The following is a 19,598-nucleotide window of genomic DNA, read 5'->3' on the forward strand; positions in this document are numbered from 1 at the left end:
CTAGAAGCAGTTCTTCTAAAGCATGCTGGTGTCTTCATTTTCTTAATCAATGAATCTGATCTGAATCCATTTGCGTAAACTAACCAGATACTCTTAATGGGATTTCTTATATTTCTCTTCCTGTAATTCATTTGAAATGCTTGTTTGACTGGAAATAATGTAGGTTAATTGATTTCGTCCTTGACCTTATAAACTGGAGTTTCAACCTAATTTGCAACAATACATAATGGTTATTTAAGATTTCTCTGAATTTATCAGATTTGATGGTTCTGAAGAAAAGGGCTCGGTGCTTATACTTGTCACAAGTCACAAACTGAAAGAATCCTTTTTGTTTCACGAGCATGGAACTCAAAAAAATTGCTATTTTCACACAAAAAGTGCTACACAGATTTCAATCCAGGCATGGTTGATATAACAGAAGAGGAGAACATTGTTTTGGTTCTTCATCTTTTTGTTTTGCAGCTTCGGGCTACTAGAATGCCAGTCGGTGGACCTGTCATCTCTATCTCACACCTACCATGCAACCGGTAAGAGAAGTGAAGAAGACCCAATGTAGCTGTCACTTTGAAAGTTGCTCTTACGTTGTATTTGACTCTGTTGCTCTGCACCTGCATTCGCAGTTCAGTCGCGAATTTCTGGGGCAAGTAGACCAAGCTTGATATCATATGAACTGATTCCAACCTTGTCTCACCTCGTCTCAGAGTGAAAGGCTGAGAACCTTGAGTTGCTACCAGCTTGTCAGAAAAGTAAAGCTCTATATCAGCATACTTGAATCTCACATCAATCTTCCGGTTCGGGTTGGAAAAGTTGGCAAGGAGGGTGAAGTCACCATTGAAGTACTCCGGTGAGTCAAAGTAGATAGTGCTGAGGATTGCGTTGGGGGTGTCAAACACCGGAATTCTTGGCTTAACGACAAGGAAGGTAATCAAAGTTGCTATTCCAAAGAAAATGAGAATAAGGCTGAAAATTAAACACAGGATTGCACAAAACCATATGATTGGATTTGTCCGGCGAGGTTGAGGATGCCTAAGTGTTGTTTGCTCTCCTAACTTGTTGATTACAGGATCCGGTGACCTGACTGCTGGACTTAGCTGGTTTCTGGGTTGCTTTGATATGACAATTTGGTTGTGGAAAAGCGGTGTGCCCTGCGTTTCGTTTGGTGACAGAGGCACTGCTGGACTTAGCTGGTTTCTGGGTTGCTTTGATATGACAATTTGGTTGTGGAAAAGCGGTGTGCCCTGCGTTTCATTTGGTGACAGCGGCTGCGGTGAGGAAAGTGGACGCGGCGGTGGACGTGGGAGGGGTAGCATCTTTGGGGAAGATGTAATCAGGAACCAAAAACAAAAACAGAAAAACCCTCTGAAGCCAGTAATGAGGAAGGAAATGGAGATCAAGTTTATTGTTGGTTTAAGTAAACCTGGGAAAGATAAAGAGGAAAGGGGGAGGCTTTTGATTGAGAGGTAGTGGGACCAGTTTGGTGCTTTTTAGATTGGGAAAAGGAGATGGTTTCTGGGTTAAAGCAAAGAAAACAACACAGGTTTTGGTTTGAATACCTTTTTCTTTGCTTTTGAATATGCAGACATGTATTAGAATAGGCAAAGAAATTGATCTGGCTAAGCAATCAACCTTGTGAAGTATAATCTGCATGTGAAAAGCTGCATCATTGATATAATGGCTTTCATTGGTTATTTATGTTGTATTAGGCTAAGTGGAGCATTTTATTATCAAAATAATGTATTAATGTAATAAATACATCTATAATAATAATAATAATAATAATAATAATAATATATGAATCAGCATTCATTTTCTTGTTTTGCCCTTGTCTTGCCTTTAATCATCTCCAACTTTCTTGTGCATGAGCCACTTAAGAGCTATGCGATCAACAAACCAAAGATCGGATTGAACATTGATAGAAAAGAAGGCCCATGCTCCGTCGAGCCTGACAAGCCATGGTCCGGGCTGAGCCCCGGCCCATGGTCTTCATTGCCCATTCATGGGCCCATCGCCAGGGAAGCTTCTTTTCAAGCCCAATAGCAAACCATTCTACAGTGCCAACCAGTTCAGGCTGAGCACACCACATTACTAGAATCCCTATAAATACATGGGGTCCCCGCCATAAGAGCCTCGAATAACTCTCCCTCTTTCTCTCTAAATTCTTCACTTCTCTCACTATAAATCCAATCATCGTCAACTAAATTAACCGTTAGAGATTTCACAGCCAGTACCACACCGATATCAAGCTTCACGGTCTACATTTAGTATGATCTTTGCAAGGTTATCAAAGGTCACACTCGACAAATCTTGATTGCAGATTTTCGGGTCTACAATTCGACGCCAATCGTGAGGCCTCGACAATCTATTACTAGCTAAGCTCACACTACGTCTCATGACATGACTATGGCAGATAACGTATTGCAAGACTTTGTTGCTCAACTCACCACGCTTGTTGCTAAGCTGGAGGAGAACATGAACACATCCAAAGCTCTAGCAGGGACAATGATCGACGCTCGACTAGCAAACCCCAAGGTCCGGGATGCTCACTAGACGATAGCAGGTCACACGATCGATCTTGTTCAACAAAGCGTCTCTAGAGTTTTAAGTTGAGCTCACAAGTATAAACCACATCGTTAGCTTACACCAAACTAAATCTAATAGTTACATCTTAATATCAAGTGTCGCCACCAATAGATGATATTTTCCTCGACACTTGTAACTAATAATGGTACGAACGAGGGAAAATATCATAGGATAGGTGAATGTTAGGTGTGTACGTGGTAGCTAGGTTGAAATATAATCTTAATTAGCCCACTAAATATTCCTTCATCATCAAATTAATAACAAGTCAACCAAGCAAACCTAACTACTTATTTCGCTGCCCGAATTTGGAGACATGACATTACATTTTTTCAAAGATATATATATATATACATACACACACACTGACACACACACTATGGTGGTAAATTTGATTTGATGATACACCTAAATATATAGTTGGCACGTGATTACCTGACTACAACTACCATTCCTACTTTGAAGAAATGCAAGTTCATATACCAAAATTATTGGTTGCAATTTATACCAAATTGTCTCTTTCCATCTATTTTTTGTTTATTTATTTATAGTATTTTTTTTTCTTTCAATTACTATTCCTAGCTAGCTAGATTTGCTAGATTATGCATCCAATATAAAATAATAAAAACCAAATTATATAAGAGCGTGATATTATTGACCTCCTTCAAAACTTTGTAATGATTTATTGAATTGAGTAAAGATCAATCTTGTTTATAAAATGTTTTAATATTAAGACTCATGAGCATACTAATTAAAGTTGGGTAGATATATATAATATATTACCACTTGTATGTAAAATTACTATGAATTATTCCACAATAGCAATTGAATCTTCTATTAATATGTTATTAATTAATCCAAGATCTAACCATTCATTAGAGCTATAATTGGGCCCAATATGAGCACCTAGTCATCCAAAATGGTCAAAACAAATTAAATAGAGAGAAGAAAAAAAAATGATGAATAATCATCATGTCTTATCAAAGCCCCTATATGTTTCCCAATTATAAGTATCCTATTCCCACCAATATAATGCATATGTGTACACTATAAACACACAATCTATTTCTACATTTGCTGATGTGTATGGCTTTGATAATTCTAAATGTCAATTTTATTGGGTTACTTGCAATATTGGAATGCCTAATGGATTCATTTCATTGGGTATGTCCCCACAAAAACAGATAGATACATTTCTTGTCAAATTAGTTACATGGTCTTTGTTATGCCCTTATCAATATATTAATTGTGGTAAGATACAAGATTCCAATTAATGCCTCCAAGACAATTTGATTTATTTCTTGTACATTTTATGGCCATTTCATCTAGAATCTAAAGTAATTTGTTTTGCTTGTATATAAATTATATATCATGGATGCAGAAATCGGGATTTCTTACCTTGACATTTCAATCCAGCTAAGGTATTGTATACTTTGAACCCTCATCGGGCCTGCACGTATTTATCCGAAAAAATATTCTTAGTTTTTCGCCTTCCTCACTGCTAGAATCTATCACCTCTTTAGTAATACAGAGTGAATACACATCTTACCATCTATACTTATATATATAGGCTACTTGATCTTTGGTCAATCATGTTATATGGAAATATCAAGGATTGGATGTTGTGTATAATGTCATCAATTTAATACTTACACATCACAAAAGCTTTGATGCTACTAAAATGGGTAAATAGCTTACAAGTCTCTTTCCTTTATTTTCTCTTACTTCCAACTTTCAAGTAGGGGAGGACCAAAGACACCTTTCAATGTTACACTTCATTCTTTTTCTCTAACTTGCCCTCTTTTTCATGGCAGAGTGTTGTTGACTCCTCAAACTCTACTAAATTTCAGCACAATTTTTTTTAAAAAATTTTAATGTAATTTGTAATCACCATTAAAATGTCGAATAATTAAAAGAGAACTATTATCTCTGAAGATTAACGATAGGATACCATCTATCCTCTTTTCAAATCGATAGTTTGACTCCTATCTAAACCTATATAGAAAATTTTCATATGTTTGCCTGACATGCACAATCCCCTAAATTATTGTGTGAGTATGTGTTTATCTAACGTATACTTCAAATATAGTGATATTGAATTCCCGTGAAAAAATCATTGTTTAAGGATAAAATATGTGCTAGAGAGCAATGATATTTTTTTTAACAAAATCCTAAGAATCTTTTTTGAATTGGACATTTATTAAAGTAGATACTTTGTTTCAAAGCACCAAACATTCAAGCAATATTATGTGCTTTTCCTCCCCAACCAAGCTTTCCTTACAAATAATTAATCAATATTGGTAAGAATTCATGCTCTCCTTTTCGGAAGTGTGACCTCGCACATAAATTTTTCATGAATTTGATTGACATGTATAGTTTGTGAACTATTATGCAATCCAAATGAGTTTTATTAGTACATCCGGTAGTTATCAAAAAATCCACTCCATTCACTATAAACCAATATTGTTCAGTTTGAATTATCCAGTTTCCATAGATATATCTGTCCTGCACATCTTTATTCTTCCTGACAGACTCACTTAATGGTACTTAGGCCTAAGGAAAAGGCATTGGATGTGTGTGAGGATGTGAGATCCTTACTTATAAACCACATCACTTGGGTTTACCTAAGAGATGTGGGACAAGTCTTGACACTCCCCACACTTGTAGGTTGAATTATGACAGATCCAATAAATGGACAGGTAGAGGCCCGTCCAACTAGGCCAAGACCTCCTATATCATTTCAGAAAATTCACCATACTCACTATAAATCAATTATCCGATTTCCGTAGATACATCATACCAACACGACTTTATTATTCTTGGGTCGTCTCACTTAAGAATACTTAAGCCCATGAAAAAGACATTTGATGTGTGAGAGGGTGTGAGTCTTTTAACCGTTGATTTAAAACATATAAGACTTGAAGTTGTAAATCTCACTTATCATTTTACTTATTTACACCTTAAAAAAGTGATCATTGTATTAATTCCTTGCTATATAAAAAGTACCTTCCATCTTCCATAGAAGCAGCAGGAGTAGACAAAGCAAAACCCAAAGGCCAAAACAAACACTCCCCAACACAAACAGCCAACCAAAAACTTTCACAAGTCTCCATTAATGACGTAAAAGAAACCTTTCGTGCCCAAAATCCTCCATTGAAAGAAACTCCACCCATTAAACTACAAACCAGAAGAAACCCATTTTAGCTCTGTACTTCAATTCTCTGTTTCTGGAGGGAGAAGAGTGAAACCGAGAATGTGTGTGGGTGCTTTTTAGGTGTCTGTGTATATGCGTATGAAGAGTGAAAGTGGGAGGAAACCTGGGGAAGCCCGGAGAGCACCTGTTGGAGGGTTTACTGGACTGCATCCATGAGGTCACGACCGCGATTGCCTTGGCTAGTAGGATGAACGCCTCCGCTTACAGAGTCGAAACCACTTCTCGTCTTGCACAATGGAGGATCGAAAACTTGGCCTCCTGCACCTACCGGAAATCCGACCCGTTCAAGATCGGGTTATGGAATTGGTGAGATTGCCTTAGCTAAACCAATTCAGGGCCTTTTTCTACCTTCGCATGGTCAAGCTTTTCGTGAAATTTTGTTCTTATCTTTCTGATGAGCTTTTTGTGGATTTGAAGGCATTTGTCGGTGGAGAGGAACCGAGCTTTGTATGTTAAACTTTACCCAGAAATATCGAATTTGACCAAATACAATCCTCCAATAGCATCTTTCGTCATCAGAGTTGTGACCTGCTCTGTGGGAGATCGAAAGGCCTTTACTCATCCGGGTAATCAGCAAACACTGTTACACTGGAACAAGTTTTCAAATTTTATTATTATTTATAATTTGCAACTATTCTTGTGTAATTTAAATGTCTGCCCAGTTAAAATTGATTTCTTTTAGCTGTTAGTGGTTGTGGGGAGAGAGTTTTGCTTGAAGTTTGAAGGTTGCCATTTAGAATTTAACAGTCTGTATGTAGTAATCTGTGCTTCATATACAATTTATTTACATGGGTATGAAGTAATTTCTGTTTCAAATTGATGTAGCTGGCTAAAGTTCTGATTTTGTAGCTTGTTGGGATGCTATCCGAGATGGATTCTTGTATTTTTGTTGATAACTAGTACTCTTGATTGTGCAAGAGTCTTTATGAGATTGATGTGATATTGTTCCTTTGTTCTTCTTATTGTTCTTTCTTTTGTTCGTCTTTTCGGTATTTGTTGACGTTGTTAATTGCACATGTGCCAGGGATAACAGACAAGCAGATCAGGAGTACCGACGATTTTGTTTGGGCAGTTGAGGTTCCATTAATAGGGAAGTTCATCATCGACGTTGAATTCCTTGATTTGAAGACTGCATCTCCAGACGTATGTGTTCATTTTCTATCTTGGTGTTCCCACACTGATTGAAAATGATTATTAGTTTGAATGATAATGCACTCTGTTATCCGGGTTGTAATTGTATGTTAACAGTATGATGGTGTTTGTGACTATACGAATGTTGGATTTTTAAAAAAATTTCTTGCTATGATTATTACAGGGTGCAGAACCTTGCTCTATCTGGTCCGAAGGGCTTACTCAAATACGGTCACATGCAACAGCGCTTACATCCCTTGGTCGAATGCTAACAGAAAGCATCCACACGGATATAACCATAAATGCTTCCGATGGCAGCATTGGTGCTCATCGTGCTGTTCTTGCTGCACAATCACCTGTTTTCCGCAGCATGTTTTCACATAACCTGAAAGAGAAAGAAATGTCAGCGATAGATATCCCGGACATGTCAATCGAAGCTTGCCAGGCCTTTCTCAATTACATTTATGGAAGCATCCAACACGGAGAATTCCTGATACACAGGCTGGCGCTTCTTCGTGCAGCTGATAAATACGACATCTCTGACTTGAAAGAGGCTTGCCATGAGAGTCTTATGGAAGATATTGACGCAAAGAATGTACTCGAGAGGCTGCAAAATGCATCTCTGTATCAGTTGCCGAAACTGAAGACCAGCTGCATGCGGTATCTTGTTAAGTTCGGTAAGATATTCGACATACGACCTGAGTTCAATGTCTTCTTGCAATGTGCAGACCGAGAACTGATCGCTGAAGTCTTCCACGAGATTCTCAACGCCTGGAAAGGGTTCTAAAAATGAAATAAGAGATAGAAAGTTGGCATCAATTAGTCAAAATTGCTTCTGCCATTCAATGATCTCCAAGGCTTATAACTACCCCAACATCTTAATCAATCCCTGTTTTGGGAACTGAAGTTCATTGAATCAAAAGAAAAGATAATAATATTATATGAAGTTCCACTCCTTAAATTTCCAAGATGAATTAGCAGATGAGGAATAAAGTAAACTTGCAGGAAATGTTATGGAAGGCACACACAGCCTAGATCATACAATAAGCTTCATTGAGAGCCTAGTTTTGCAGAAATAGAAAACTAGATAAGATTTGGCACAAAAAGCAGGGAAAGATGTGTAATGAATACAAGATTTCTCCTCTACTAGCTAAAACAAGTACAAAAAGAAAAAAAAAAAAGATGGGTATGCTTTAGATTTTGGAACACATACTTGTTATTGAATTCAAGGAGGATAAAACTCACCTTCAAGGCTTAACAAAATACTCAGGTGTAGCCTTCTTTCTATGAGGAGAACAGGTAGACAAAGTAGTTATTTGTGAGAGAATGGATAGAATATGGAAGGGAATATTATTGGGATCTTTATGTTCTGTATTTTGTTGCATTTCTAAATGAGTATATAATGGCCCAACAAGGCCCAACAAGTACAAGCCCAGTAGACTCGTCAAAAATTTAGATTGGCCCAATATGACCTTTTTATGGCAAGGGAGGCCCATTAATTGCTCTGTTTTCATGCAAGATAAGATAAAACCTCTGTAAATGTTGAAAATCTAGGCATATATTGAAATCCATGGGACAAAACCAGTTATGGTAATTGGTAAATGGTAAGTCTGTAAACTGTGAAAGTGTGTAACCCTATCTTTAGCTTTCTCTCGATATATACCTACGAACATCAGCTTTCGTATGCAGCCACCCTCATTTCAGCAACGGTGATGCAAGTGTCCTTGCTAAAATACATGGTGGTGTTGAAAAAGAGGGTTGTGTTTTGCCATTGATTGCATCAGTAGACTTTGAATTCTCTGTAGCAGGATTCCAGAGGGCATGACAAGAGATGATAAGATCTGATGCCCTCTGGATTCCCTCTACCAGGAAATTCAAGCCGCCTTCTTTAATTTGTTCCCCCATCAAGCAGAAGCATGTCTGGGTTTGGCAACTTTGTCAGCAGACTTGGATTCTCTGGTAGCTGGATTCCAGAGGGCGATAGTGAATTCTGCTTCCCTTTGGACTCCATCTAACAGGAAATTCAAGCCTTCTGCTTCAGTTTTGATTGCAAAACTAACTACTACATGGTAAGACTGTTTTCGGATTTTGCAGAGCTGATTTGGAACAAAACTAGAAAAAAGATGAAGGAAAGATTTGATTTTTAATTGCTATGCTCATGTTTATTTTCATCTGACTATGAATTTGTGGTGGTTTTTATTCATGAACTCAATTGAGCGATCTTGGTTTTTCTTGCTGGTGATTGTTCTGTCATCTAGTCTGCTGTTTGCTTAGATCCTCTCAAAGACTATCAAGGAAAGAATCAATAGGTGCAATAAAAGGTTGTGTGCAAGATAGAAGTATTGAGTAATAAATCAACCACTCGAATAATAATCTAGTTAAAGCTAACTGTATAGATTTGAAAGTTCTTGTGTTCGATTTCCCATGGCAGCAATACCTGAGGCCACTCGGACTCGGTTACCCAAAAAAGGAGTAATAAATCACTCTGATGTTATGAAGAGCAGGAAGTGATATTTAGCTTTTTTAAGCACAAACAATGGCAGCTGCCACTCTAGCTATAATAATCTTTGACCAACAAGACTAAAGAAGAAGAATATATGACTCTACATTTCATTCTGCTTATTTTTTAAGAAAAATAAAAAATGCATTGCACTCTCCAATCTGTTTAAAAAATTGCTGATGCAAGAACAAACAAAGGGAGGAGAATCATGAAATTCCTTATTGGGGCATCATATGCAGCATTAGGAAGCCTTGGGTAGTCCTCTGGCAGTGGCATCACACATTCATCACCATTAAAGAGAATTCTTCTTGGGAGAGCCCATCCTGCTTTGAAAGTGAATATCCCTTCATCTTTGTGGAGTAACACTTCACTCTGTACATTTCCATTCTCTCCTGATTGTAGTAGCATGTCATTGTAGTACTTGATCCCCCAAAACATCCCGCTATCGTCTGCCAAGATAGATTCGACAAAACTCACTCAGTACTACCATCGATTTAATCTACGACTGGGTGTTACTGTTAAATGTAAGTTGTATATATATATAACTTACTACAAGAACTAAGTAATTTTATTGGGAGTTTGAATGAACTTACTGATATAGCTATATTGGTCAAGAGGTTTGTAGTTGAAGCTGAAAACTTGTGTCAAACTTTGCAAGTTGGGATGCACCACCACCAAGTTCCACTGAGAATAATTCTTGATCACATTTAGGTTATCAATTGTAATCTTAACCCGCCAATACTCCTTGTAACTTTGTTTCACATGCCAGTGCACCTTAATCGGGCACATGTTTTGCGAACACCTCAACATTGGCGCAGGCTCTTCGTTGGGGTCGTGACTTTTAAGCAACAGCGGTGCTTCACCAGGCCTGGATGTTTAGGAATAGTGCCAAGTATAGTTTAGTTTAATATCAATTGGCGAAACTGAAATCACATAATTGATTTCCAACAAATATGCCTCGTAAATTCATGTAGCCGATCACAAAATGTTCGGGATTAAGATTTCAACTGTTAGCCTATTACCACTAGATAATGATGCAAGTAGTAGTTCTTACTTGACACAGCTTTGTGCATGTTGCTCTTCGCAGCCACAACTACATAACGGGCAGGGAACAATCGTATCATTGTAGAAAGCAGACAAGGAAACACAACATTTTGGGGAGGATGATGCCGCAAATTGGGAGTACATGCAGGTGACATTCCATGTACCTGCAGAGAACACATGCGCCATCTCTAGTTCAAGAATGATCTCCATGGCTAACTACTGTCTATTTCATTACAGAAACTAGGTGCGAGAAAAGTAAGTGATCTTACTGAGAGCTTGTGTTCGTCGACGCCCTGTACCAACACTAAATTTGCTAGATGGAACCTTAACTGCATTGCCACAGGTATAACCAGGAACCACGAGGGAGATGTTATGTGGCATCAGAAACTGTGAATAGGTCTCATCGCCACCGACGTCCATCTCGAAAGTGGCACCATATTTTGAAGGGTCTTGTGTCATGGAAGATAACACACCTCCTTTACAACAATTCTGAGATTGCATGTTGTAAGGGGCTCCAGGTAAAAGATCAACAATCACCGGCTGCTTCTCACAACAATGAGGAAGCTGTCCAGTCCTAAATGCAGAGCAATTGCCCTGCTCCGTGGCCTCCGCACCCCGCATTGCCCAAATTACCTCAGACCCACTCCACATCCACTGTAGCTTCCAGCCAGGCTCATCGACATGGTGATAGAGATAGTAGTTAAATATTGACACCCTCACCTGAAAATTTTGAAGAAAGTTGACATAAACGGATCAGGAAATGCACACTCAGTCACACAAACACAATAGACACTTACACATTGCAACTTGCAAGAGTTCTTTTACCAAATTTCTCTTGAACTTTGAATGACAAACACCAACAGATCACTCTCCATTAAGCATTTCAAGAATGTATTTTTTTTCCATTCACGCATAAGAAAAAGAAAAGAAGATGCCCAATTTCTGTAGGTAGATTCATCAAGGCCTTTCACTCACTCTATTTGTTGTGAGACATAAATTGGGTTGGGCCAAAGCCCATATTGTCACAGAGTGGAACCCACCAGTTTGATTAATTCAATCCAAACACCCACATGAACAATCAGACAAACAAGTAGATTCTGCCTTTCTGCACTCAAAACTGATTGAAACTCAAATACATATAAACTATTTTGGGGTAGGTAATTGGAAGTGAAGGTTCGAACTTGGGTACTACCCAGGTCGAGTATATGCCTTAAATAACTCAGTTGAGGGGTGCTTGGCTCAACGCCTATGACACCACTCGGCCATTGCTTCCTAGAACTTCACAGCACTCAATGCTCCCCTCTTTTCAAATTTACAAAGCATAGAAAAGATTACAGGAAGAAAGAGAGCTCTTCTTTTATCTGCCCTAATCAAATTCTCTTATCAGCATTGTCCCCAATTATTCCAAAAAGAGAAGAAAAACTGTACAGAAATGATTAACACATCTTACAGAATTTGTGACACTATTCGATTGCATGAGATCCCATTTGATTGTTACGTTGCCGTACGGATCCAAGGAATCATACCCACCTGCATTTCAATCAAAAATTCCACAAAATCCAATCAAAGATTCGAACTTTTTTAGTGTAATTAACAAAAGCAAGCATCTTTCTGATCAGAAAACTAAGGGTACCCTACAAGATGGTGATATGAAAGAGAGGAGAATCAAAACCAAAAGCACCATAATCACTGATCTTCAATTGTAAAACCCTAAAATCAATAAAGAAATCAGTCACTAAATTAAAATTACAATCAGTACTAAATACACAGGAGGTAATGCAATGCAATGAACAGTGCCAAGGATTTGTTTAGCCAACCTAAATCTCTGAAATGGCCATAGTGAATCTTACTGTCGACAATCACAGTCATTTTAAGGAAAGAATTGATTGTGTACAGCTGGAATGGACTGCAGAAAAGCTTAGGAATGTAACAAACGGTCAATATTCTCTGATTCCGTGTGCTCTTGTGTACCTCTCTTGTGGTTTATCAAACCCTCTTTAACAAGTTATAACTTAAATGTAAATGGTAAAAACCTATTGTTCACAATGCTCTCGGAGTGGATGGGGTATGAGACAGGTAAAATATATAATATACGTAGATATTATGCCACATAATATATGATTATATAGAGAGGTTGTTTTTATTGAAACTATGACCTCTAAATTTCACTATTACGATTCTATAAATTTTTATCTTTCATTGGAAGTTGTGAATTAATTGCAATCAATGAATTACAAGAGAAAGAGCACTCAAATAATTACAGGAGAGATAGCGCTGAATTAATTAAACATTTTCATCTTCTGTCAACTTTATATTTATCGTAAACTTAGTTTCATATATTTGATTGTTCTTACAAACAATTATGGTATGTAAATCATGAAGAGGAATTCGTATATATAGAATAATCCAATAATGAGAACTAGTAGTGAATGACAATTCTTGGTAGCTAAGCAGATTTGACATCTTAGCAAACAATTTGGTAGGTGTGATTGTTTCTCAGTGTATGTGTGTGTGTATATATATACACACACACACATTTGATTGTTCTTACAAACAATTATGGTATGTAAATCATGAAGAAGAATTCGCATATGTAGAATATTCCAATAATCAGAACTAGTAATGAAGCTAAGCAAATTTGACATCTTAATACACAATTTGGTGGGTGTGATTGTTTCTGTGTGTGTGTATATATATATACACATATGATTGTTCTTACAAACAATTATGGTTTGTAAATCATGAAGAGCAATTTTCATATATAGAATAATCCAATAATCAGAATTAGTAATGAATGACTTTGTTTTTAACAAATTCAGTTTTTGATAGCTAAGCAGATTTGACATCTTAACACACAATTTGGTAAGTGTGATTGTTTGCTAGTCATGTGAGTTTCTTCAATTTTTGATTAATGAGAGATCTATTAAAAAGAGTTTAGCATCTCACAAAGAAAAGTATCTGTGACAAGATTGGCCAATACAACACATTCAATCTACCATCAGAAACCAATTCTGGCCTTCTGGGTCTGTGATTTAGTATTTAGGCAAAGGCTAATGCTAGGAATGCAGCAGAAGGCCTGTCAAAACATTCCATTCACTAGTCGATCTGAATCGAACTTATATAACAGGTAATACAAGAAATGACCAAAGCAGGAGGATCTGTCAACAATTGCATGTCATTCTCTCTATTCCAAGAAGCTATATAAAAGTACATATTTTCACATTTTATGCGCGGAAGCTATACTCTTAAGTCTTGTACTTGCGCAGGTGCAACCAACTAGAAGACATCAATTGCAGTGAGTGATACCTGATGAGCCATCACAATACAGAACTTGCTCTCAACGTTTACCAGAACGTATCAGCGCAAGGAATCTAGCATCTCGAGTCTTTCTCATGCAATGGCAATGGAAACAACAGCATCAATCAAAAGCTCACAGAGGATAAGCGAAACCAATGGAACGTTCCACGCCTGGGGAAAGCTAGTACCATGAGAAGAAAGTAGATAATGTATAGTGATATAAAAAGAGTGAAACTGTTTCTGTTAGCTTAAAAATGAAAACCAGTCAGGCTAACTTACCATTTTACAGTAATGCATTGTAGTAGAGATTAGAGAATGAAGCTGGTTCTGTTTTCATCAAAAGAACTTCGCAGATTTTAATCTCTTGGCATTTGGATCATCTTCCTTGGCACTGAAGCTGAATCTTTTGCTGGTCTTATCTCCAATGTTCTCGGTATATTTTACCACTGGTTCCATAAGATCTTCATCCACAAAATCATGCTTTGAGGACAACCCCTTTGAATTTAAACGGGAGTTAGGTTGGACGGCCATAGGATTGGAGCTTTCACGGGCTTTGGCCTCATTGTAATAATGAGTATCAGTAAAGCCTCCCCACTTTTTGGCATCTTCGTCCATCTAGGAATGCATCAAGGACAATGCAGTTGGATCACAAGGAACAATAGACCGGATTCCTTTAGCACATATAAGATGCACCCCACACATTTTGACCTCACAATGGCTTTCGTCACGATTTTCAGGATAGAATTTCAATGAGACAGCATCGAAATAGTTTTCCTCAAATTCCCTACAAAAAATGTCTGGTGGTAGTCCATAATGCAAGAGGACATGATATGAATCAATACTTGTAATTGAAGCCATGTCAAAACGATATACGAAGCTATTGCAATTGAGGCTGCTACCCCTGTAGTACTGAATTTGGCAATCACAACAAAGACCAGAAGTTTTCCAGTCTCGAGGAACGTCCTTGAATTCAACAACAATGCATAGAACCAAACAGTGAAACCTACAACAACATGGAGGAAGCTTGGTAGTCAAGGAGGATCCCACGCTTTTATAGTTGAACCAAGTTGGGATTTCACTTCCAGGATAACAAACATCAGCTGCAAAGCGACTCTGCATCTTGATAATCAAATTTTATTAGTAGCTATGTCTATATGTGCAAAGAAAAGATAGCGAGGGTTCCTTAAAACATTAAGCGAGAGAAAGAGAGAGGATACTTACAATAATTTTTGGATTTGCGGTGGCGAAATACTGAAAAATCCATTCTCCATAGGCCAATGTTGTTGCACCAATTTTGATCCAATTTGAAGCAGCGGGGAAAAAAGAATTTAATGCTATTGAAATAGTCAAATCCTTCTTCACTGGTCGGAGCAAATGAACTTGGCACGAATTGTAGTGATGAGCAATTAACTGCGAGGATGCATCGGATACTCATTGGAAGCTGAGGTAAAGATTGAAGTTTCTTACAGTCTGATATGTCAAGATACTCAAGGTTGATCGTGGCAGGTATTTTCTTGACATTGCTTCCACTTAGGTGTAGAGTAGTCAATGAGGATAGGGAACCAAGACTGTCTGGTATGTTCTGGATATTGCACTCACTTAGGTCTAGACTTACCAAGCAGGACAAGCAACCAAGACCGTCTGGTAGGTTCTGGATATTGCACCCCCGGAGGCTAAGAGTTGTTAAGGAGGATAAGCAGCCAAAACTGTCAGGTAACACTTTTATGCCTATTTTCATTATCTCTGGAAAGCTCTCTAGTTTTGAGCATCCCGATAGATCAAGCTCCCTAAGGGATTTCAACATACAAATGTTGGTGGGAAGACTTTTAAGCCTTGAGCACCCTGAAAGGTCAAATTGATTAAGTGAAGTGAGACAATCGTCGATTGATGATGGAACTTCTTCTACTGAAGTCATGCTGATATTCAAATATCTCATGTTCCTTGCAACAACCTCTGGAAACTTTGTGATGCTCCAGCAATCCCTAAGATCAAGATGTTCAAGCGATTTCAAGTTACAAAAACCATTGGGAATGTTCCCAAGTCTTCTGCAATCTATAAGGGACGGTGTTTTGAGCTTGAGGAGATACTGCACTGAGGAGGGAAGTTCGACCAAACTTTTACAACCATCGAGATTCATAGTCTCCAGATTTATAGCCAAGGAGAGGTCTGGGATTTTCATCAATTTGCTAGAGCCCGAGAGGTCAATCTCTTTCAAGTTCGCAAGATTCTATGACAAGACGGGGAAAAAAGACAAAAGGAATAAAATAACACTGTCATAAGACAACAAATAAGATAATCCAAATAATGCTAATCCTCTATTCTCTAGGTGAGAAAAAATGGTGGTGTATAATTCTATTATTACCAACTGTTGTAGGATAGTTTTGGTATCAAAATTTGGTTTGGTAGTCTTTTATGATTTACAAAACCGAAACATATTAATGCATACCTTTCTTCCATCCCAAAGTTGTTCCACATGGCTATTTATCATCTTAAGCACAACTAGATTCACTGGATGAAATTTTGACGGAAAAGATGGGCAGTGGTAGTGGTCCCAATGGAGATACCTTAGCGCATTAGGAAGGAATTCAAGACCTTCAGGAAGTTGCACCCCCTTGCCAACAATTTTGAGTAATCTAAGTTTGGACATCCTAGCAAATGCAGCAGGAGTCAGGCTTATGTCTTCTTCTATATTATACGTGTGTAAGATTATGCCTTTAATTGCTCTAGTCCCCTACAAACAGAGTTACTAAAAAGTTGACAAACATGTAACAGAACAAAGCATGCTAAAAATCATATCAATATATGTCTTTTAAATCAACCATCAGATTTCTTGTTTGCATATTTATTGTATAGTTTTCCTGCCAAGTATAAAGCTAAAATGACTGGTCCTTACCGTATCTGTTGTCAATACATGACAGATATCGCTAGGATCCCATAACCTGCTGCGTTCCCCAGGCTCTTCAATGGATTCTTGGCGAACAATTTCTTTGCCCATTTCTTGTGATAAATCATGCATCCCTAACTTGTCATCCCGAAGTGTTACAAGTGATTTATCAATCAGAACACGCATTCCAATATCTGTGGCAAAACCACAGCCATTGAGAAAGTATCTTACTTCGTCCATGGAATAACCGTTAAAGAAACAGGCAATGTCAAGAAATATATTTTGTTCTTCATGATCTAGTCCATCAAAACTGATACGCAGCAGTGCAGCACATTCTGAATATCAATGTTAGCACTTCTCCACAATTTATCCAACGCACTTTCCATCTCTTTCTTGCTCCTGTCAAAAAGCAAGGAACCCAAGAGTTTCAGAGCAAATGGATTACCATCAGCATAAGTTATTGCACTTTCTGACAGCCCAATATAACCGTCTGTGGGATCCCTTTGCTTGAAAGCATGTAGGCTAAAAAGACGGAGGGCATTTTGCCCATCTAGTTTCTAAACCTCATAAATTCTGTCAACTCCATTCTCAAGCACTTGTTTATCTCTGCTTGTTATGATGATTACGCTTCCTGAACCAAACCAATTATGCCCCCCGACCAAAAAGTCTATATGTTGCAAATCATTCACATCGTCAAGAACAAGAAGAACCTTCTTATGGCAGAGCCGGCTCCGTATAAAAGAAAGTCCTAGAGTGGGAGTATCAACATTTAGTTCATTTCCCTCAGATATTTCAATTAAAAGTTTCTTCCGCAAATCATATAGTCCACCACATTTTTTAGATTCTTCTCTGATATTTGCAAGAAAGCAATGTCCTTCGAATTGCGCAAAGAAACGATTAAAAAACACTCCTGCAATGGTTGACTTACCTATACCGCCCATGCCCCACAGTCCTATGATACGAACATCCTTAGCAACCATGGATAGCAACAATTCAATTTGCCAAATCTGTGAGTTTATTCCAACTAGATTATTAGAATCGCTTGAAGATAGATTATAGAGTTTGTCCAAGATATCTTCAATAAATTTCTCAACAAGTACAGATTCGGGCCTGAAAAATATGGAAAAAAATGTGGGAAAGTTTAATGATCATATACCAAAAGAAGTCCAAGAAAAGAAAACAAATAATAAAAATAGAACATCAATGCATCTTTCAAAGACCATAATGAGCTCCTAATACCATAGTATCCCATAGGCAACTCCAGCAGAAACTCTTTTTTTTTTTGAAGTTTTAGACCTCCTTGATGATTATCTAATCGGATACTTCAGTAGTTGCGCAATCCTCAGACGACCCAAGAGGGAAATCTTTAAAAAGCAACATGATATGATAATTTGTTCTTAAGAAAGTGGTGTTGTTAGTCATTACCTGGTGACGTTTGAATCCCATCCAGATATATTAGATGCTTCTGTTAAAGCCTCTCTCCATTTCTGTATCTTGCCATAAATCTTCTTGGAACAACACTCTCGATGCTTCACAAAAGCTTCAGCATAACTCCCATTCTGATTCCGTACATCTGATGGATCCACTTTGTAGAAGACTGGTATAACAATTTGCCCATTCTCTTTAATTCTTGCACTCAAGTATTTTCACAAGTTCGTCCAAGCACCATGTGGAAGAAGCGTAACTTGGGGAGAAAATGATTATGGATACCTTTGATTCCTGGATTGTTCGCAGAAGCGCCTCTTAAACATCATCTCCTCTCCTGAGGTCGTTATCTATGAAAGTTTTTATCTTTTCTTTACACAAAGCACAATGGATATGACTGAGAATGTTGTCACGAGTGTCACTCCCTCTGAAACTAGTGAAAACATCATTCTTTACTTGACGAGTAGGTGTGGAAGAAGAATAAGCTGCAATAGCCGGAGTCATTAGGAGGAGGTTGGTCTTCTTGTGGCAAAATCAGTTAAAAAGATGCAGAAATTATTGATTTTTCTGGAGAGGATAAGGTTTTCTCTGTGGGGTTTGCTTTGGACAAAAAAGGGTTGAAATCTTCCATGACATGACAGTAATGAGTGAGCGAGTGCTCTACTGCTGTAAAGAAACATTTTGGAGTAAAATGAAGAAATAATTTTGGAACTATACCAAAATGGTGGCTGGGACTGGGAGGCCAATTTTGGAGCAATTTCATTTTTGTTTTCTAAACCATCCTCTCCTAATTATTGAACAATGTTAGGAATCCCAATAAAAAACATCTCAATTATCTTATTCTTTGATTGATATAAGTGTAGGGACCCACAAAATCTTATGATTGAACCAGAGAGTGACACACCCACTACTAGAATGACTGAGATGCTTTTTCTGAAATCCCTATCACTTCTATTATTGAACACCACTACCTAAACCGCCACACATCTCGCCTCCGTGATCAACTACCACCTAAGAGCAATCACAATGGTTGCAATTTGTTAGTGCATGATTGTCAAAAAGTGATATTCTAATAGGCCAACAAAAATTTTCATGTACCAACAATGACAATATGTTGGCTCAATTTTGGTGTGACATGGATACATCTTTGCTCTCATGTGGGCCTCATAGCGCACACACTCACATTTTTACACAAAAATCAATATCAGACCCCACCTCTGTTACACAAAAATCAAGCCAGTAAATTTATACCATTGTATTAATACATTTTGTTGACTAACCTACATCAACAAAACACATCCCTAATACACCCACATAAACAAAACACAAATCTCCATACATTATCCATTACACATTCCCCATCAAAAAAATCATAATTGTTGTTACTCTAACCATTACCATTCTCGCTACTGTCGACAATGCCGCCATGTCATCTCTATCTGCCTGACGATTAAGAAATTTACGCGTGCATTCTATTGAAATAATTTTCAACTTTGAGTTCTCAAATTTAAATGTGTGCACATTCA

At 37.8% G+C, this 19,598-nt stretch overlaps 3 protein-coding genes, 1 long non-coding RNA gene and 1 pseudogene across 4 annotated transcripts; 2 read left to right on the forward strand and 3 right to left on the reverse strand.

The window, feature by feature from the left end:
- Window positions 1–325: 325 nt before the first annotated feature.
- Window positions 326–1,732, reverse strand: LOC119989712. Its single transcript, XM_038835385.1, has one exon. It carries the CDS (start codon window positions 1,308–1,310, stop codon window positions 444–446), a length of 867 nt encoding a protein of 288 aa, XP_038691313.1. The 5' UTR covers window positions 1,311–1,732; the 3' UTR covers window positions 326–443.
- A 3,862-nt stretch (window positions 1,733–5,594) lies between these two features.
- Window positions 5,595–7,853, forward strand: LOC119989714 (BTB/POZ domain-containing protein At1g55760-like). The gene is made up of 4 exons (XM_038835388.1): window positions 5,595–6,097; window positions 6,209–6,357; window positions 6,816–6,934; window positions 7,107–7,853. Exons 1-4 carry the CDS (start codon window positions 5,979–5,981, stop codon window positions 7,707–7,709), a joined length of 990 nt encoding a protein of 329 aa, XP_038691316.1. The 5' UTR covers window positions 5,595–5,978; the 3' UTR covers window positions 7,710–7,853.
- Window positions 7,854–8,852: 999 nt separating this feature from the next.
- On the forward strand, window positions 8,853–10,840 carry LOC119989715. The gene is made up of 3 exons (XR_005465888.1): window positions 8,853–8,991; window positions 10,510–10,614; window positions 10,704–10,840. It is a non-coding gene; the product is annotated as an uncharacterized LOC119989715 (long non-coding RNA).
- Window positions 8,991–12,181, reverse strand: LOC119989713 (COBRA-like protein 6). The gene is made up of 6 exons (XM_038835386.1): window positions 12,105–12,181; window positions 11,917–11,996; window positions 10,736–11,186; window positions 10,477–10,630; window positions 10,016–10,290; window positions 8,991–9,871 (listed from the first exon to the last, which is right to left on the reverse strand). Exons 1-6 carry the CDS (start codon window positions 12,148–12,150, stop codon window positions 9,588–9,590), a joined length of 1,290 nt encoding a protein of 429 aa, XP_038691314.1. The 5' UTR covers window positions 12,151–12,181; the 3' UTR covers window positions 8,991–9,587.
- A 1,348-nt stretch (window positions 12,182–13,529) lies between these two features.
- On the reverse strand, window positions 13,530–18,724 carry LOC119987778 (annotated as a pseudogene).
- Window positions 18,725–19,598: the final 874 nt, after the last annotated feature.

This window comes from Tripterygium wilfordii, chromosome 21 (genome assembly GCF_013401445.1).
Source record: "Tripterygium wilfordii isolate XIE 37 chromosome 21, ASM1340144v1, whole genome shotgun sequence".
Lineage (NCBI taxonomy): Eukaryota > Viridiplantae > Streptophyta > Magnoliopsida > Celastrales > Celastraceae > Tripterygium > Tripterygium wilfordii.